This window comes from Enoplosus armatus, chromosome 12, assembly GCF_043641665.1.
Source record: "Enoplosus armatus isolate fEnoArm2 chromosome 12, fEnoArm2.hap1, whole genome shotgun sequence".
Classification (NCBI taxonomy): domain Eukaryota; kingdom Metazoa; phylum Chordata; class Actinopteri; order Centrarchiformes; family Enoplosidae; genus Enoplosus; species Enoplosus armatus.
Window position 1 is genome coordinate 4,539,717 of NC_092191.1, and position 21,641 is coordinate 4,561,357.

At 42.9% G+C, this 21,641-nt stretch overlaps 1 protein-coding gene across 1 annotated transcript in view; it reads left to right on the plus strand.

Annotated features, from left to right (window-relative positions):
• ehbp1 (EH domain binding protein 1) overlaps positions 1-21,641 on the plus strand; it is a 133,392-nt gene that overhangs the window by 108,818 nt on the left and 2,933 nt on the right. Inside the window, exons 22-23 of the mRNA XM_070915571.1 lie at positions 13,779-13,878; positions 14,893-14,966. Of these exons, the coding sequence (XP_070771672.1) occupies positions 13,779-13,878; positions 14,893-14,966 (174 nt within the window). The remainder of the gene's footprint in view (positions 1-13,778; positions 13,879-14,892; positions 14,967-21,641) is intronic.

The window sequence follows — 21,641 nt, forward strand, 5'->3', positions numbered from 1 at the left end:
TCACACATACTCACACTTTTTCATTCAGAAATTTCTCTACCTCCTTCTCTCTCCTTTTACAAATAAATATAACTGCCTTATAAGTAGCTTGACCTGTGTTTTTACAAATAACATGTATGAACCAATGTAAACGAAGGCTTAGTACCATTGGATATTTTCTTTATACTAGTTTCTACTTTCTGTACCAATACCAAAACAGTACTTGAGAAATATAAAAAAAATTCTACGAAACCCTATTATATAAACCCATTTAACAAAGTAAGCCCCAGTTCTCAATTGTTAAATGTCTAAACTCAAGAAGCCGTACAAGAACTATGCCTACATAGAATAATCTAAAATTGGCGGCATTTTGATTTATATCTTTTTAAAGAACAAGCTAACAAGCTTGCAATTTGATACCCAGTCCTACTATACCAGTGTGTATTCCCCTGAAGTATTTTAAATCTGACTCCTAGCCCACATCGGAAACCTTACAGATGTATGCTGATGGTTGTGTTAAGCTGTCCCAATTAACACCATCTACAGGTACTGAGGTTTACACTAGCACTAAATCAACTCGTGTTTCTCCGCCCCTCTAAGCTCCCCAAATGGTTCACACCTCAGTGTGTGTGTAAACACATACTCAGGGAGCTAAACCACCTGGCTTAACCTTAGCTTAGCCTCGCAGAGCCCCGGCTTATCTGCACATTTCAACAGTGATTCCATAACACTGCTTTTAGCTCTGTAGCTGCATGTGACAGAGAGGAGGGCCCCAGTGTTTAGCATGGCTTCTTAGATATGAAACAAGTCACAATCTGGAAATAAAGAGGGTACTTTTTGCTCTCTCTGTCTATAGTAGATGCTTGATTTCAGGTTAGAACTGGGCTAATAATTTGTTATAATAAATAGCCACATGTATCTCTAACTAATCCATCAGTATGTGACATTTCCTTTAATGTTCCAGCTTTCTTTTTATATGTTTGTCTGGATTAATTACAGTATGACCAGGGCTGATTTTTTTTTTTTATTCATTGGTTGTAGCTATTCTCGGTTTAATTGCTTTTATAAAATAAATTAAAACTTTTTTTGGTCAGTGTCCATATATTGGTAAATTCAGTTTATCGTCCAGCCTTATATCAAGTAGTTTTATTTGACACATCGTGCATGAAAATGTCAAGAAACATGTTCTGTTGTTTTTACTGGAACGTATGTCCGACTGCATTCACTATTGTGGTACTGAGGCAGAACGGTGACATCACATGATCTATTTTTGTTGAATTTGGTTAAATTAATCAGGTAAAATGACTGTTGGAGCTTTTAACTTCTGTAAAGACTAGTGTCTCACTAGTATTTTTGCAGCAATCAAAACACACAAGGTTAGACATTTCGGCTCAGTCTTTTAAGTTATTTAACGTTCTGAGTAGAATCCAGCTAGATGGCATTGTAGGACCCCCTCTTCATGTGTCTCCTGCTAGCTGTACTGATTATGTAAAAAGAAAAAAACTCCCCCCAGCCTGGCCACACTCAAGCAGAGCAGTCAGAAGAGAAAACGAACCCAGGGCCTAACAAATACATGAAGGTTTGGTTTAACTAAATCCCACAGATAATGGCTACTGTGTCAAAGACTAAAGATAGCGGGGAGGGGTGGTGGTGGTGGCGGCGGTGGATGGAGGGGGGGATTACCCTGGCGTTTTGCATCAGTTGCTTTCTGCTGGGTGGCCCTGCTTGTCAAAAAAAAAAAAAAAAGAAGGGAGAGACGGAGGGAAAGAGAGAAGGAGAGAAAAGCATTTAACGCGGCACATTGAGAAGAAGAGGGCTCTTAATGCCATCAAAGCAAGGGGAGAAATCAGCCATTAATTTATTCTGGCCCTCACACACACATACACACACACACATGCAGGCAGGCAGGCAGGCCGTACACACATGTGAACACACAAACCATGTACACCCCTTCTGTTGTTTCCTCCAATTGTTGATCAGTAACATCTGGTCCACGCCGGTCTTGGAAGCCCACCAGAACCAAGGTTGACAAAGTGTTACCACTGATCCCCTTCCCTCTGTGTGTGTGTGTGTGTGTGTGTGTGTGTGTGTGTGTGTGTGTGTGTGTGTGTGTGTGTGTGTGTGTGTGTGTGTGTGTGTGTGTGTGCGCGCGCGTGTGTGTGTGCGCGTGTGCGTGTGCGTGTGCGTGTGCGCGCACCTTAAATGATTTGTGTGTGTGTGGATTGAATTATAGCCCTGACGTGAGGAGGAAATTTTCACCCTCAGATTCAGGAGGAGGGGCAGATGACTGGGCTATTCATTGGCTGATAAGAACTGATGGGGAGGTTAATAAGCTACACACCCAGGTCATCACAGGCTTTTTACTGGGCTACAGAGGAGAATGGAGGACGATGATGATGATGATGAGAGGGTGTGTGTGTGTGTGTGTGTGTGTGTGTGTGGAAGGTTGTAAGCCGGTGGAGTTGGAAGGAGTGCATCTCCTCAGTATCTGTACTTTGACATACCTTTTTAAAGGTCCCTCAAAGTTCTCTCTATCTCACTAAATTAGCTAAATTCTGACTTTTGCCTTCAGTTTTGTTTATGTAGAAAAGAACACGTTGCTGTGTCAGTGTTTTGGGGGGTTTTTAATTATTAAAAGTAGTATGTCTCCGTGATTTGTCCATTTGACTTGGTGAGTCAACACAATGTAAATAACATCAAGGAAGAAATTGTAGGATTCTTTTAGTTTAACTGGACGGCTGATTTGAACTTCCCAGACTAGTTTTCAGAATCTGCACGTTGGTAGCATCACAATGAAGACTTGTTGCTCCTCCTTCTGTACGCCCTCATTTCATTTCCCTCCTTCTGGGACGTCCCAGTCATTAGCAGGCGTGCTTGATATTTCATCAGTGGTGAATTGTCCAGACAAAATAAGTGCAACTGTAGCAAAAGCTTCAGTCTCTCCGTTACCAACATCACACATTTCTAAATCCAGTTGTAAAGTCAAAGGTACAATTCAGTTTTATAAAGTTGTCATGTAAGATACTGTACACAATATGGTGGAAGTAGGATTGTTTTCTCACAGAAGAAGAATTTATTTGTGAATGAGGTGGAAGTCAATGTGAGGAGGAAGTATTTTTTATAATCTGTGTGTATTTGTATTCAGCAGCTTCACCTCTTCAGCACGTTTTAACACCAAGCCCGGCATTGCTGTCATTCACCAACACAGCTCAGGCTACTTTTTTTCCCACAATTCTCCAGTGTAACCTGAGGCTAGTGGCAAGCACCCCCACTGAGAATAAGACAAAACACTCAAACAGAAAAACAGACTAATCTCTCTTCCTCTCACTAGTCTCTTTCCCTCTCTCTCCCTCTCTCTCTCTCTCACACTGACTATTTTAGCAGTGCTGCTGTTGGATACCTGGCTTAGCACAAAAATGTCCCTTCACCCCTTTTAAATACTTAACTTTAACACCCGTTGAAGTTGTTGAAGAGATGCAGGTACTGACACATGTAAACACTGTCAGATTTAATTTAATGTCCTGGTAACACAGAGGCAACATGTTGTTGCATCTCCACAGATTCTTCAGTTATAAACAAGCAGCAGAGAAATGTGAGAGTTAATTTATCAACCACATTTATGTACTCGTGTAGCGGAGCTCAAACAACCTTGACTGCCAGGAGCTTGTACGGCACTGTATATGCTTTTTGGAGCATCAATCAGGACTCTATAAGTTTAGTAATTATTAATGTGCCATGGATAATTTTTGAACTTGGATGTCTCCATCATGAGGACACGACACAGATGAATGAAGAGCAGGTAATGCTGCAGCTCTCACAATATTTAAAGTAAGCATCCCCTTGATGACTGATCCCTGACATGTTAATGGCCGTAGTGCTGCTGATGAGTAATGTGAATCGGCTCCAAATGAGTTTTAACAGTTGGAGCTGAAGATGTTTTCCCAGCGAGCATCACCACTGGTGTCGAGGTGTTTCATTGAAGAATCTCTCCCACTTTGTGTTGTATCACTGGAGCCTAATAGAAGCCAGCCCCCAAAGGTCCAAGCAAAGGCTCTCATTCTGAAGATGGAAAAAGGCACCAAGCAGGACCTTAGCATGGGGTCTCTCCCCCTCCATACCTACTCTTGTCCCAGGGCTAATAGGGAGGTGCCGAGCGCCTTTCGTGCTCCCTATCACCCACTCACCTTAATAATAAAAGAGAGCCCCCTGTGGAAAGGAGCTAGCATGAGCTGGTGAAGATCACGCTGTTAATAGGATGATGCCTTTTTGCCTTTTGTCATGAGATTATGAACGGGGATAGCCTCTCCTCGCCTCTCCTCTCTGCTCCTCCACTCTTCCCACACACAGCTACAGGCGTCCTGGAGGGCCCCGTTGAGTTGGAGTGGAGACAGGCGTAACCGAGGCTTTGTTCCTCTGCTTGTATGGTAAAAGGCTCGCTAATGAAATACCTTTTAGGGGGTATCGGCAGGTGAGCTCCCCAATCAGGCATTTCAGCAAAAACACACACAGGCATACATACACTCACATATTCTCCGTCTCCTCTCATCTGCCCCCTCTTGCTATATTAATTACGTGAAGTGCTCTGGCCTTGCAAAAATCTCTCGATTCTGCCGCTCTCCTCCTCCTCTTCATCCAACACGACAGCCACAACGGCCTACGCTAGCCTAAAGTGGGGGAGTGGGGGGTGCAACAGAAAAGGGAGGACGATAATAGTAGTAATGAACACGGGTGACAATAATGAGAAAGGTAATTGAGAAATGGTGTATGGCAGTCCCCCCTGAATTTCCTTTTCCAGCCCCAAGCTAAGTGGGGACAGGTTGAAAATCATCTTATTTAGAGCACAGTTAAATGGTTCTTGTAGAGCGTCGAAGAGAGAGAGAGGATTTCTGACGCTAAAGCTAAAGAGAGCTGACAAGCACAGAGTGGTGATACAGCAGCCTAATGGGTTAGGGAGTGTTTAAAGTCGCTGTAGACTGTGATTCTTTTTTTCTTTTAATTTCTTATTGACGTTGAGTGGCAAAACAGCCTGTGCTGTACTGTTAGGATTATTGTTAAACACCTTAATGCTTCACTGCTGTTCTTTTCTTTTCCACTCTGCTCACTTCGATTGTTTTCTTCTGACTATTTCTGTATATGTGGATGTGAGAAATCGCTCCCCGAAGGACTGCACATGCATCAAAGACTTGCCGTTTGATCATCGAGCATGCCTATGTGTATTTGTGGCTCTGCCTGTATGTATTATGCTTCCATCTTATGTTTACTGTGAGTCCCTGTTACGTTTGTTTTTGTGTTGTCTACCTATCTTGTGTGTGTGTGTGTGTGTGTGTGTGTGTGTGTGTGTGTGTGTCTTTCTGCTTCCTCCTGGCCTTCTCGCCCAGGCTGTGATAGAGACAGGGCGGTCTGGGCTTTAACAGACAGAGGCTGCCTCCACCAGCCCATAGTCTGCCACTCTCTGATAATGTTTATTGATTTGTAGCAAAAACACAATTTGATGGAGTGGGGCGAGGGAGGGAGGAGATGTGGGGGTTGAGTTGAGGAGGGGGGAGGACTGTATTTGTGTGATTGTCACAGCTTGGCTGGCTCTGCTAGACAAACAGAAAAAGACTCCAGAAATAGCCCCCTTTTAGTCCCTTTTTGTTCAAGTCAATTAAAAAAATCTACTTTTCACACATTTAATTTAAATAGTTAAAAAGAGGAGAAGAGCTAAAGAGAGAGAGAAAGCTGCATAAATTACTTCTCTTACGCAAATACACTCTTCACCCCTCAGTACAAGCAACAGAAAGTGTGTGTTAGTGTGTGTGTGTGTGTGTGTGTGTACAAAGTGAAGACCCCTAATATGAACATTTCATCTCCAGAGTGAGTCTATTATGTGAACTGTGTTTGCCCGAGCCTCCACCTCTTCTTAACCTCTAAGGTGGAGGAATGAGAGGTGTCTGGAGGTTGGTCTACTGTTAGCTCTGAGGTCAAACATGTTTGCCCAAGGTTGTGTGTGTGTGTGTGTGTGTGTGTGTGTGTGTGTGTGTGTGTGTCTGTCTGTGTCTGTGTCTGTGTGTGTGTGTTCCTGTATACATAGGAGAGCAAGGAGGCGTGTGTGTTTAAGAGAGAGGAGGATGAGAGGAGGAAACATATTAGCAGCACAAACCTATCGCCTGTGTTTAACATGGTCTCTGAATACAAGTGTTCAAACAGTGACATGATAGGCGCTGCGTATGTACACTCTTCTGCTCATTAAAAAAGGCTTTGGCAATCCTACTTACTACCATCCGTAGTTCATCTCCCCCTGAAACAGAGCTCATGATCAGGGCTACAAGAATATTACCAGCACCAATACCGATCATGATTATTGGCCTCTTTTGACTCGAAACTAAGAAAATGTCTTAGAAATTAAGTCTATATGCTACTTATATACAATAGCCAATGCGTAATGCCGTCCCATTACAGTTTTAACATAATGAGGAAACATTTTTAATGAATGTGTCTGCAAAGTCGCTAACATTCATACAGAATACTGCAAAACGTTCATTAACATTTCATTGGATTTCCTACAGTATCCACCCGTATCAATGGAAGCGTGATCAACATTAATTGTGGTTATGTGTGGGCGCTTGGAGCATTTATTTTATTGGACAGCATTCTACTTCAATATTTTAACAATCAACCCGTGCTGATTTCTTGTGATTTATTGATTGTGGAAACCAAAATCATTACACAAGATGATAATTAATTCAGCCCCTCTGACTGAAAGATGGACCTTCACCGTGAATACACTTTGTAATTAGAAACAAATAATTATGCAGCCCCACTTATGATTATGGAAAAGACTCAATTCATCCCCCCAAAACTCTGAGTCACACCCCACTCCCTGACCTCCGCTTCTTTTGTAAGTTGTAAAGCAAGCAGTGGTTGACAAATGACACCGGTGGAAAAGGCAGTCATTGTGCCTCAGTGTGAGAGGAGGTTTTTTTTTTTTCCTCTTATTTTACTTTTCTCCTTTTTCTATCCGGGAGGGAGGGAGGGAGGGAGAGAGGTGAGTGTGAATCGGTTAATGTGTTCCATTCACCAGACATTATACACAGGTTCAATAAAGCAGGAATCTGCTCTATACGCTGGGACCATTGTGCCATTGAGGGTGGCTACAAAGGCCTCGTACAAGCCTGCCTGGAAAAAAATAGCCCTCAGCGCCACTCCAGTGGAGAGCAGAGTAGAATAGGAGAGAGAGCAGGAGAAATCGTGCAATGTAGAGACGATTTCACAAGTGTTGTAATGTTGCTGAGCTGGAAATTGCAGCAACTGTTGCACTCACAGTTTTTTTTGTAACACTGGAAGAAAGGCGAAGGAGAGAGAGACGGGAGTAAGCTGTCAGATCTGATACTTGAAATTTGGTTTGACTGATTTTGCCAGAACTGAAAACCACTTTCATCAGGCTTTAGATTTTGTTTTATGTCTGAAATTGCGAGAAAATCTTTCTTGCATACAAGCTACGCTCTCAGTCTCTCTGTGTCTCCTTCCTAACAAGACACTCCTCTACTCACATTAATTAAATCAAGTCTTCAGTAGGCTACTTACGCACAACCCCCCCCCCCCCCCCCCCGGGTCCTCGCCACAGACCTCTCTGATTAGGCCGGCCCCTGTCATGCATATTCACATCGCTGCAGTGACAGCCTTTTAACGAGCTCTTACCTAATCACAGGAAACAATGTTCATCCTGTTCTTTTTATTCCTTCTCTTCTCATTTCCTTTCATGCGTCTTTGGCTTTCATCTTCCCTGATCCCCGCCGATATCAGACGGGCTTGACGGTCGGATGGAGGGAACGATGGGAGAGGCACAAGTGCGACTCGTCCCTAAATAAACCGCAATTCAGAAAGTGACTTGGACACAGAAGAGACGTTCAGCTCTATCTCCTCCCTTTCCCTCCTCCTCCTCTCCTCCTTTCTCCTCCTCCCGGCCTTTTTACATGTCCGATAGACAAATTGGATTAGCAGCTATTGGATTAAATAGCAAAATGGTGGGATAAGAAATTAGATGAACGTGCTGTGATCACAGCTATTAATGTTTTTCTCTTTCTGTCTCATTCATTTTCCTCTTCGTGTTCAAGCTCCCTCCATCAAGGCACAGAGAGAAGAAGTTTCTGTAGTGAAGACAAACGGAGGATTTCCTGCTTCTCCAGTTGCCGTATTTCATAATGTTTAAACAAATACATGCAGTTTGTAAGTAGCCTGATGGTCAAAAGGCTGTCCCGTAACTGAAAGGTCAAAGTATTGACGCCTGCGACTTGGCACTGAAGCAATTAGTCAATTTATCGATTAGTTGAACGACAGAAAATGAATTGAAAACCATTTTTATAATCAGTTAATCTTTTCAGTCATTTGTTAAGATGCCTCTCAACTGTGAGGATTTTCTGTTTGATATAATTGTAAATTGATTACCTTTTAGGTTTTTGACTGTTCGCTCGGACAAAACAAGCAATTTGAAGACGCCTCCTTGGCCTCTGGGAAATGCTTGTGACATTTCATAGATGAAAAGATTAATTAAACCAGTAATTGCCAGCAAATTGATAATGAAAATAATAATTAATTTCAGCCTTACTGTAACAGGGCACCTTTAGTCACCAAGCAACAATGAAGTGTGATGAACCGAGAGACAATCAAACCCTTAAAACTTGTAGTTTTACCATCAAATTGTTATTAATTAACTGTACCAAATTATACAAATGTACAAAGAATCTCACTGCTGCAGGATTCAGTACAAAGTCTTGAAAGTTTGGAAAATGATTGATTTTAATGTTTTTAAGATTAGGAATATGCTTGAATCCAAATATACTCAAACTAAAAATGATTGCTTTTTCAACATAATCTGGTGTTTCATCGACAAAATCACTCATGTAAACCAAAAATCCTTTTTAATATTTGAAATGAGACGATCCCGTCGTCACATTTGTTTGTTGTCTCAGCAAGCTTTAAATAATCATGATCAAAACATACAATCAAAGTTAATATGAACACAAACAAAGTGACAATATACATTGATTGTTGTGGGTATAAAGGAAGTCTGTAACTTTTCTTTTTCGCAGTTGCATTCATAGTAATAATTTAGATGAGATGATAAAGGCTCTGAGAGTCTGGACATTTTTGGTTTAGGTACCACAAACATGCTTGAAAAGTGCTTGAATTGAAAGAGCTGTACAAACCCTGTTGCTGGTTGTATTCCTGCCATCGTTGGACATCTTAGCAAATGAAGACAGTTCATTGAAAATAGTCAAATCAATCAGTATTTACTCACTAAAACTCCTCCTTTAGTGAGACCTAGCATAGCAGCATTACACACTTAATTAAAAACCAGCGCAGGCCACCAACAGCAGCAGCAGTTTGACCACCTCAGGGTGGGTTTCATTATTCCTATCTACACTGAATGGAACAGTGGCCAAGATAGCTATCTTAATCTTATTTGGCTATAGAGGCTCACTGTGTCTTTTCACCCCATCTTTCCCTCCCTCTGTTTCTTTCTTTTATTTCTCCCTCTCTCTCTCTCATATGGATGCATACAAACACACACCGACACCTCTCTAACCAGCCAGTCTTCATACCTAAAGAGGATAAAAGTCTCCTTCCACAAGCGGCAGTTCGCGTCATTGTATCCCGGTTGTGTTTGTGTGTGAGACAGCGAGAGTGAAACAAGAGAAGAGGGAGACGGGCAATCAGATAGAGGGGTTGTCGGGATGTGTGTATCAGTTGTATCTTGACTGTGTGTCTGAGTTGATTGTATCTTGTGTGTTTCTCACAATCGCAGCCACGTTGATAGCTGAGGTAACACCATACATGATATTAATGACGATAAAGTTTACTGTAGGTAGGGAAACCCTGTGTATCTCCATCAGACATATTTCACTAATCCTTTGATGTCCTGATCAAACATTGTACCGATGCCAAACGTACTGCCTCAGTCTCCGTAGATTTTGGCCTGTTTCTGCTCTGCCCTGCTCTGTGTCGAGCACTGAGAAATGGCGTGTAAGGCAAGCAGCAAGACCCAGAATGCAACCTGCCAAACCGCCAGATGCTTTGATCCAAGATGGCCCCCTGAGAGCCAGCATGGATCCACAGCTTCTCGGAGCCAAGGCTGGATTCACAGACACAGTGTCAGTGGTGCTTGCCAGGGATATTTACACCATTTGTCTTCATACAACACAACGTTCACCAATTTTTTTTTTCTGTTGTTGTCACTCTTAACATATGCCATTTGGTGGGCGCGCTCATTACAGCACAGCCAGTGGACACATTTTTAGAAAAAAGGGTTTTCTCAGTGGGAATCAAACCCCCAACCCTGAATTAGAGTCTTCATTTATGCATTGAGTAACAGAGGACGGCTCTGTAATCTTCTCCATATATAAAACTGAAACAGCCATTGCTTTAAATCTTTTTACTGTATGTTGCCTAATTTTCCTGCTTAGTTTCAATAACATAATACAGTAAAGCTAATGAGCCGATTAAATGATGTAAACATTAGTGCTGAAAAGATAAGTCGCTTGATGCATCAGTTAAGATGGAAAACAATTGTGATAATCAAGTAATCGTTTAAACAACTTATCAAACAGAAACAAACAAACGTGAGGATTTTCAGCTTGAAATTTGAATATATTTGGGTTTTTGGACATTTTACAGACTAAGTGCTCAATCAAAACAAAAAAAGGACAGAATAATCAATTAGGAAAACAATTGTTTGTTGCAGTCCTAGTAAACATAGCAGTCAATCTCATTATTAAATACAACAGGGAATAACTTAAATACTAGTTCTCCTCTATCTAACTAGCCGGTTCTGATCTTTGAAGTTGTCTGTAAAATGTGTCTTGTATTTAATTTTAAAGGGCATTAAAGAGTTATTTTTATTTAGTCGGGAAAAGAACGCAGTCACACCTCCGTCTCTTTAAGAGTGAGGTAGTATCTGGAGGTCAGAGTTCAACTCGGGTTGAGTGAAGGGAGGAGGATGCTGAGCAGCTGTCGAGCGTCCTGCACCACTTGTCCTCCCTCCATCCCTCCATCCCCTCCTGTCTTTCTTTCTCTGCTTAGAAATCGCTCACCTGCCCTCATTCCCTCCTCCGCTCTCCCTCCATCCTCCAGTCGTCCCATTTCACTTCCTCTGTCCATCCCTCCCTCATCTCTCCCTTTCTCCTTCCTTCCACCCTTTCATACCTCCCCTACCTTTCCCCTGACCTCCCTGCCTTTCTCGCCTTCCTATCCTCGTTCCCTTCCTCTCCCACCCTTCGCCTCCCCTCCCTCCTTTCATAAAATGCGGCTGGTGGTTGGCTGGTAGCTGCTGGCTGGGTAGCGGTGGGGGATATAGCTTTATAATCCCTCCTCGTCTTCCAGCCCGCCTCGCCACAATGTCACAGGAGCTTAATATTTGCCATTATTATTTGCTTGTTTTATTTGACTTCGAGGCAGCACAATGACCTGTCAGCGCCGGCTTTATCCCCCCTCCGAGTGTCGTCCGTTTCAAAGTTGACTACAGTAATCCACGAGCCCCCGATTCCGCTAAATCCTGAAGCTTTCTTTCATTCGCTCATTCTTTTTTTCTCTCTCTCTCTCTCTCTCTCTCTCTCTCTCCCCCCTCCCCACTCCACCCTCCTAAATGAAATTACATACATCTGCTGGCTCAGAGTATCACAAATGTCCACACACTCGCCGGTGTCCGCGCACACATCCACGCGCCTGCCTTTTGTCGTCAATGACGCAGCGGCCCAGTACTCCCTCTCCTCTGCAGTGTGTGTGTGTGTGTGTGTGTGTGTGTGTGTGTTGACGACACATTTCTCTTGGTTTTCTTTCTATCCTTAGTATCTCAATCAGTCATTTATGCTCAGATTGTGATCGTATTCAGGTGCCATAAAGCACCAAATATATTGTTATAAGTTTATATTGTATTGAAGGCGTTTGGCTGAATAAGTCTTAAAATAAAGTAAAAGTATAGTATAATGAGCTTAAAACACTACATCACTGATCACTCAAAATGTTCTCTCCCATATAGAAAAATATAAAACATCAAAACTTGGCACACATGTTTTTCTTCCACTGTACAACACACTAATGCCTTTCGTATTATTCAGAGGGCTTCCAATTAATAAATAAGTGGTATGAAATGTCTTCTTAGTGTTAATTCTGTTATGATGCCTGTCGTAGGTTCCCAGCTATTAAACCTCCCTCTTGAGAAAGGGAGAAAAAAACAGCGAGAGATAATAACATAAGCCCTAAGACGATCTTTCATCTCGCGTCCTCTGTTTTCATCCATTTCTTCTCTTCACAGACGTACTAAGTGTCAGATTAATGCTGCTGTCGCTGTTTAAATGGCCTCCAGTGCCACAAAGCTTATATCCCAATTCTAGACATAAACAGTGCTGAGTGAACTGACCACAGCACAGTTTATTTACACAGAGAGACAGAAAGAAAAACAGGATTTGAATTTGATCGTATTTTATAACAATCTACATTTCATAACAGGTTTTTACTCTGCTAGTTTTCCTTCTGTCCGCCCTGTAATGTACACCAATTTTGTATTAATCTGGAAAGACTACAATTACATACAATCATATATGTCAGTTTTAGGAGAATATTGGTCAATCGTGAAACATGTTAATACATTTAAAGGCCCAATTCTGTCACTTTAACTACATATTTTTGATGTAAATTCATATGTGTAATCGAAGGTTTTGTCTTAATAATACCAAACCAGCATTTTTGTGTTTGCCGACGCATCATAATTGTGAATAAAGGCCTATTTTACTGCTGTTTGTCAATATTACTAATGTGGAAAAGCATTTCACATCACCAGAAACTTAAATAAAATTGGTTTTAGTTGTCGTGCTAGTCTCTGCATTCAAAGAGAGATTTTCGAGTAATGACAGGTTGGTAGACCCTTCGGACCGCATTGAGATGCGTCGTAAAATATCTTGTTGATAATTGGTCCTCAAATCACTGGAACTACAATCTAAATGATTATTTTGAAGTCGTCATGGCCATCTGATTTCCGTATACTGAGGCAGCCAACAGACTCCTCCTTCAGTTCAAAACATGACCGAAGGAGGCTGTTCTTGTTGCATGTGCAGGTTTCCTTTCAGTGTGCTTTGTCCGTATCAGTTGTGCGTATCCCCATTGTACCCTGTAAGTAAGTTACAGCATAGAGCTTTAGCCCCAGGCGTGGGCGAAGCTTACATTAGCCATGCATCTGAGCCTTGCTAGCTCTCCGTGTGTTGAGCAGGTATTACACTAACCGTCGCAGAGTACCAGAGACGTGTTTTGTTTTTGTTTTTTTTGAAGGCCCGCTGAGTGATTGGTGGGATATGTATTGCCCTACAGTGAGAGGCTCCACTCTGTAAAGGCGCTCAACGGTAATCGCTGAGTTAATCCCGCCACCGGTTGAAGCCGTTGACGTTGTGAAGACAGGATGTGAAATATGTGAATGTTTACACGAGGAACATAAGCGAGCAGTGTATTTACACACACACACATAATATCAGGTGGACGTAACTGAGTCTGTGGCGGCAAAAAGACTTAACTGAGTCGTTTATCTGCATCATCTCTTTCATGCATGTATGCCTGCACGCTTGTATACACTGCATGCTCTAATTTTGTTATTTACAGACACAGACGATGGTAGAAAATGACCTTTTATCTATGAGGCTCACTCTCCTGTAACTGATGTTGCCTTTATGGCTTTAAAAGGGTGCAAGGAAACAACTGAGGAATGAATATTAACATCTTGTGTGTAACTCTGCTGGTTCTTCTTGTTTCTGTGTGTGTGTGTGTGTGCGCAGGCAACAACAAGGAGGAGGAGGAGGCCATGATGCAGGAGTGGTTCATGTTGGTCAACAAGAAGAACGCACTCATCAGAAGACAGAACCAGCTCTCTCTGCTGTATGTATCTTAACTGTTTCACTACACTACATCCACAAGGCCCTGCTTTCAAGAATCCCTTTAATTATATTCACATGTTTTTTTGCAGTTTTATTTTAATGGCTGACTACTATAAACCATTTCCTTCTAGTAGAGTTTTTTTTTCTATATTTCTTTCATGTGCTGAGAAGCATTAAAAACCTCACACCTCTATTCAAGCATTACATCAAACTCGCTGAAGCTACACGGTGTGGGTGTGCACTTTCCACTCCATTCACCCCCCTCTGTCTATCCGCTCATTGATTTACATGTGGACAGGATATGAAATCAATAGAAATGTGGCGATCATCACTCTATCGCTAGTCTCTTTTTATGTGGTCAGCTGCGACAGGTGGAGACACCCGCTGCCGTTTTTCTTCATTTGCGGCTGTTGGGATTTCAAAGTGGAGGAGAGATTGAAGTATTCATAATCACATTATATCGTGGGAAAGGGGAGGCTTTTAAAGTGGTCAATTGACAGAAGGGCTGATTATTAGCCCTTTCTGTTCTCTCTTTGTGGAGGCGAAGAGAAAAAGGCGCCTGTGAAGGACAAATTCTATTAGGGACCGAATAAGCTCATTTTTTAATATGGCTGAAAGAGGAAAGAATTCAATTTGTGCTACACACACACACACACACACACACTCCACATATACCCATACATACACACATGCAGACCACACACACTCATTGCATGTCCATAGATACTCATTTGTTTCTTTGTCTTTTTCAATTTTTAGGCATTTTCGCTGCCTCTCATTATATTTCCCTTTTTCTTTCCTCACACACACGTTCGCCCAGGGCTGTGTGAGTATGTGTATCAGTTATGTGCAGTAGATTAATGCGAAGCCGGAGAAGGTTCAGGCGAGTAGCTGAATCGATGTTTATTGCAGGTTTCTTTAAGTGCTTAATGATTTAGTCATTAACATATTGATGAACTTTGTGTGTGTGTGTTTTTTTTTTCCTCTCCCTCTCGCTCTTTCTAACTTGCCACAGGGAGAAAGAGCACGATCTGGAGAGACGCTTCGAACTGCTGAACAGAGAGCTGAGAGCCATGCTGGCCATCGAGGGTAAGACACACACACAAAAATACACACTGGGAGTTAACATGGTGTCTGCAGGTATCAGGCAGCAGAGATGCGTCATTTCTCCTCTCTGCTTTACTACAAAATCTGACTTGTAAATTGGGTTTAAATGTCAAACTCTTAACTTTGAGTCATTTGACTGATTCTAACAACCAAATAGTTCGACCTAAATTACATAATCTACTAGATTATGATTGCAAATGTGAAGTAAAATAACCAACAATCTGTCAAGGAGCCACTAATTTGTCAGATCTCATTTTCTAGCTGACAAACAGCAACAGATGAAGTTTATTTTCCATCTATAAATAAACAGAAGGCAAAGCTGCTGTCAGGGTTGTTTTGAGTTCTAGTAAAGTGCTTCATCTTTTGTCCACCTGTATTGTTTTCGCAAGTCTTGCGTTTTGTCCAGCTGTTGGCCGGCCTTCATCGAGAGCCTAAAGCAGGATGATTTGAATTCTGCGTCGGCTTCTTGATGAGGATTAAGATGCGAGCTTGCGAGGGATTTCACTCCCTGATACTTGATCAATGCTATCTGTTTCCTAGCTAGACCCCGACTGGCCAATGCCTGATTTGAAATCTAGCCACAGCCGCATTGAGAGACGGTTTACGAGGTAAAAAAAATAAATAAATGCGGTTATATTATTGAAAGCTTGTTAACTATACCGCAGCCAGAAAAGCAGCCATTGTGTCGTATCAAAGTTGTCAGGGGGCCAGGGAAGTTTAATCCCCTTCGACTGCGTCCTCTTTGGCAAAATGAACCTTTTGCCAATCAATGCTAATTGATTTTGCCATTCGACATTGACCACCACCACCCTCCTTCCCCAATCCGCCCCCCCCCCTTTCTCCTCACAGCCTTCGGACACCCATTGTAATTTCAGCGGGCACCTGATAAGCTACCTGGTCCATAATAAATCAATTGTAATTAGCAAGAAAGGAGGTGGGCCAGGCGGGAGGGGGCTGATGGGGGGGCAGACATGCGTAGCCAAGCAGGAGCTGTAGACGGTGCCACGCTGCCTGCGCCCAGGTTGATTTCCTCTGTCTTCGCCCGGCCATTTTATTTATTTATATTTATCGAGCTGCAGCTCCAGTCAGATGGGAGGATTTCACTCTCTGGTTTATATGCCAGTGTGTGTTTGTATTAGTGAGTTTCTGTCACTTTGTGTGTGTGTGTGTGTGTGTGTGTGTCCGCGCAAGTCTGCTTTTGTCTTTTTCTCGTGTGTGTGTGTGTGTGCGCCTGTGGGTTTCCTGGTTCATCTGTGAGTGCATATTTCAGGTGTGTATCATGTGTCTGCCTGCTAGCCTGTGTGTGTGTGTGTGTGTGTGGAGGTGAGAGAGCAGAGATAGTGTGTGAGGTGAGGTGTAGAGGTGGTGTGTGTCGTGTCACCGCGCTCCTCTCCGCCTTCATGTGGACTTGTTGGATTTGCAGCTGACTAACTTATCAGCCGGCCTTATTTTCCTCCCTAAGGGAGGCACTTAACATTCACAGGCTCTACCTTTCTGTAGCAGCCACAGATAGTTCTGAGCTGCTGGGAAGAGAGTGTGTGTGTGTGTGTGTGTGTGTGTGAGAGAGAGAGATCTGTTGGTCTCTGTTTGTCTGCATCTGTATGTTTACATCTCACAGGTGTGTTTGTGTGTCCACCTGTGTGCCTGTCTTTTTCTATGTGTGTATATTTATGTGTGTGTGTGTGTGCGCGTGTTCGGCGGCCATCTCTCCAGCTCTTATTTGGTGCTTGGGCAGGTCCATTGAGCGATGGTCGGGCGTGCGAGTAATTGCTGATTTGGTTGGCCAGTCGATGACACAGAGAGAGAGAGATGCACCGTGAGTCCGAGCAGAGAGGAGAAAACACACATCACTAAGATACACCTGCCCTGACACACACACACACACACACACACACACACACACCCTGCTGAGAAAAATATATACCTGCACACACACACACACACACACACACACACACACACACACACACACACACACACACACACACACACACACCACTCTCCCTCTATCACTTCCTCTCAGTCGACCCACATAGTTACATATTGGACATAGTCTTCACACAGTCTGTCCAAATCAGTGTGTGCTACCGCTAACTGGCTGACAATGCTAACAGTTCCTGTCTATTCCTATTAGCATAAAAAGTTGCAGCAGACATGGATCATTTTAAACACTGATAGAGAAATAAACCTTAATAACAGACTGTATAATAATGTATAATGTATGTATAACATTTTAGATCTTGATGAGAGTTAAAAGCAGGAGATAAAAAGTGAACTGCCTCTGTTGATGCTGCAGAGAACAGAGAGAGAGAAAAACGTACGACTCATGAGGTTTTATTCTACGTTCGTATTGCTGACTTGAGCTGCATGACACTCAGACACATGAGAGGATGAGAGGATGAAAGACGGAAGTGCTTTGAGGTGGAAAGAGGAGTCAGGAGGAGAGGATTCCTCTGAAGTCAACTCTGAAGCTGATATTCTGCTGGAGAACAAATTCCTCTAAACTTTTCTTAGATTTCTTTCCGAGTTAGAAGATCTTAGCAGTCATTTTGGTGTAGTGATAAAACGTGAAATTCAAACATATGTAGAAGTCGCAGAGAAGGAAAAGGAAACGTAGAGGAAAATACTTCAGAGGCGGAGAAGCAGGAGCAGAGAGGAGCTGATTACAGCTGCAGTTACATTCTTAATTTTAGTCAGTTATTTTAAGTTATTTTGCAGCAGTTTTGATCTCAACATCAACTACAAACTAAAATAAAAGTTTAACAAAACAAAGAGGGATGTAGAGATGCATTGACTGCAGAGGCCTGTGTAGAAAACCAACAAATCAGCTAGAAACAGGTGCAGTTCCACTAATAGAGAGCAAATAATAATAGAAATAGTAAAGGGCAACATATCACATTAACTCCAGAGAGGTCACCAGTCCAGGTGACCCATTCAGGATAAAAGGAAAAGAGAAAAGAAGTATAAATGATCTACATTTAATAAATGTGTAACCTCAAGTCATGACAGTGTTTAGCCGATGTTTTTCCCAACGTCATTAAAAGTTTTCTGAGTTTGAATAAATGTGCAGCTGTTGCAGAATAATAAAACAGTTTGGGGGGTGGGGGGGGTGGAGGCTGTCAGGCCCTGCGTTTATGAGCATGCTCAGTGATAACCACCTCCTTGTACCTTCTTGGTATGATGCCAGGCGGGAAAATGCCATCTGTATGCCACACTCTCATCTCCCTGCCACAAAATTGATCCACTATGCCCTCTTTATCTGCTTACCGATTCACACCTATGTATGCACACACACAAAACTGTGTCTTGGCTCCCTTCGAGGGCCTGTGTGTGTGTGTGTGTGTGTGTGTGTGCGTGCATGTTTTAAAGTGGACGCCCTCTCGCCATCTAAAAGGGATTTATGCATAGCCGGGTCCCAGAGTTTTTCCTGCTACGGTTTGATATGATAAGCTTTTTTATATGTTTAAAATCAATATGTAATCCTATGCAGGAGCTTATCCCTCTCCACACCCCCGACACACACAAACACACACACACACACACACACTTCCCATTTGTAAATCTATTTGGGCTTTGTAACACATCGGGGCGGCGTGCTACAGACCCTGATTGATTAGGTGCACTGGAATCCTATCACATGGGCGACTTTTGATGATGTCGCCAACTCTTTCAGGGTTGCTAGTTGACTGGAACCGCCGATAACAAGTAGCTTCGTTCCACGAGTTGTCGGACTTGACTTTTGGGGGGAATTTAGGAAAATAATGTCTTCTTAAAATGTATTTGCAGTGAGCTTGTTTGTGCTGCTGTTAAGGCCGTTTTTCAGGTTATAAAAACACTGAAGATAAAGTGTGTCCTTATTTTAGATGTACACGTTTGCCCCAGAAGATGTGACTTTATGTGTTTTCCAGGATGTTGGTGCCTCCTGTAGTGAAGCTAACTTGATATTATATGCCGGTTATTGTAACATACGGTGGAACAGGTGTTTCAATTTTGTGCATTTTAGTTAAGATTCATGCTTCAGTTTCTGGATCGTTGACTGTTGTCTGATCTGCCTGCTCAATCAGTGTCTCGTCAACTAACTTGTCAGCATTTAAGAGCTTTTCATATGAGTCAGTTTGTGAGTCAGGAGCCTGGATAATCAAGATAGTTACAACAACAGTAGTTTTCCTGCTTTTTTCTGGAACATTAAAGATCTTAAGTAAACTTCAGAGTCATGAAATTAAACAGTAAACCGTGGATATTCTGTATTTTTCTTATCCCTTGAATGAAAGTCCATTGGTTCCTATTGAAGACGTAAAGCTTTAAAATCAGGTTGCAGATATATAGTTTAATATTTTTTAAATGGTCAGTCATTTCCTAAAACAGCTGGGCTCTGTAGTTTATACCAAACGTTACTCAAACAGGAATAAATTGAGCATTTTTGGGGACTATTTTCAGTGGCGCATGAATACACATTTGGTGCTCTAGTTAGTATTTACAGCAGCAGGACGGTGTATGTGATGAACTGCAGTGTGTGTGTGATGGTTGGTTCCGGTCTTTTTACCAGACGTATCCTTTAAATGATATCTGTGAGAACACCATCAGCCGAGTGGCAGTTTTCAGCGTTTGAACGTGACGTGACGGAGAATCAGTCTCCTGGTTGCTGCTGCGATAGTTTTGTATTTATCAGCCGTTTTCCCTCCGCCTGTCGACTTTCTTCTCCTCTGGTGACACTTTTTTGTCTCTTGACTCCACTTGGATCTCGGCCAAAACCAGCATTTGGGGGCCTTTTTTACACGAGAACAAGAGGTCGAGAGAGCAGAGCAGAGAGGACGAGAAAAAAAACCTAAAAACAAAGAAGTGAAGGGGAGCAAGTTTACCGATCGTGTTTGTCTGAAGACTCTGGAGAAGGTTTTCTCTCCACGTATGAAGCTGTGGATCAAATCCCTCTGCTGTCACATCGTTGTATCGTGTGTGAGACAGATAGATAGATAGATGCATGGAGGACAGTCTCTCCTCGCTTTGAGGGAACGAGGCTTTGGACCAGTTTGCTCTCTTGAATAAATTTAGCGTCGGAGGGACCGGGCGGGGAGGGGGTTCATGGGGATTTGAACCAGCGCATTCTTGTGTGCCTTGTGAAGACTCACATGGTTACCGTTGGCGTGCACGGCGAGGGTTATCTGAATACGCACCCACCATGTGAGTTGTACACACTCCTTCAAGTCTTTAACCTCTCTCTCTCTCTCTCCCTCTCTCTCGTGGGGGAGGCGGGGTTTACGTGCAGGGGGGGTTGCTGAGTGGCTGCAGGGTGTTTTGTTTGTTCCTGGGTGTCTGGTTACCCAGCCTGCCCTGCTCTGGTGTTGCCTGGTCACGTCTCTCATCGGCTCTCTTTATTGTTTACCTTCCTAATGAGGGGGGCGGGACTCTGCGACATGTGATTGACAGCAGTGTGCTTGCCCCCTCGTAGCCCCCCACACTCACACACACACACACACACACACACACACACACACCCACCCACCCCTCCGACCAGGACTTTGGCTTTTTGGCTGAGATGTGCTCTGAAGGAGAAGGATCAAGACGATTTTTTTCTTTTTGCATACCTCTCTGTGTTTTTGTGGGAACCCCTCCTTCCTGAAACGTCCTCTTGTGGGCCGGCCTTGTCGAGAGAGGATTGTGGGAGTTATGGCGGATGTGGATACACACATTCCTGTCGCACAATTATCTAAAGATGATGACTCACATGATGACTCATCTGCTTTTCTCTTTCTGCACTTGACACAGTTTGTCTTGATCTCTCGGGATCCTGAACCACCTCTTGTTAAAAACAAAAGGAGACAAAAACACTCCAGATGCATGTTCGGACATATTTGGCAGTTATGAAGTATTTGTCGACTCCCCCCACAAAGCCAGAGGAGAGTAAATTTGCTTCCCTGAGAGAGAGAGAGAGAGAAGAAAGAAAGAACGAAGGAGGCAGAGGAAGAGGAGAATGTAGAGAGCCAAATATTGGGACTGTGTTCATTTCGCTCTGTGGTCGACTTCAAAGGGACGAGTGGGGCCAATGAAGAGAGCGCAGACCTTTCAGGACAAACACACTGGGCCCAGCGTGACTCGCACACACACACACACACACACACACACACACACACACACACACAGCCTGACTGCCGCAATTTGACTCAATGAGGAGGGGGGGTATTTATTTTTAATAAAGCCACTCTTATTTTGGGATTGACATTTTACAACATGCCTTTTATTCTGGAATCAATAGGCGGTTAAATATTGATAGAGGGTTGAAGTTGCCTACGCGCCACAGAAGTTGCACACGTCTCAGCTGTGTTTGAATTCTCTCTGGGATTTTTTTTAAAAATATGAAGCGATGGAGAGTTTTTTGAGGGCGACACGTTGTCACGCTGAGTAGCTGCAGGTTTCCCGCCTTCCTTTTAGCTGCTGGATGAGAAACTGAGATGCTGCATGTGAACGTGTTCCAGTGCAGCGGAGATCAGTCGGATTTAAGATGAGTTAAGGTGATTTGCTGCTCTGGTTCTCTGTGCAGAAACAATAATGTTCTTTATGATTTAATCAGATTTGTGTGCAGCACAAGATTCCGTGTGTTTACATGAGAAGTAGATGCTGGATTGTTTTTGTACAAAAAGGAGGTTAAAAAAAAAGCAAACC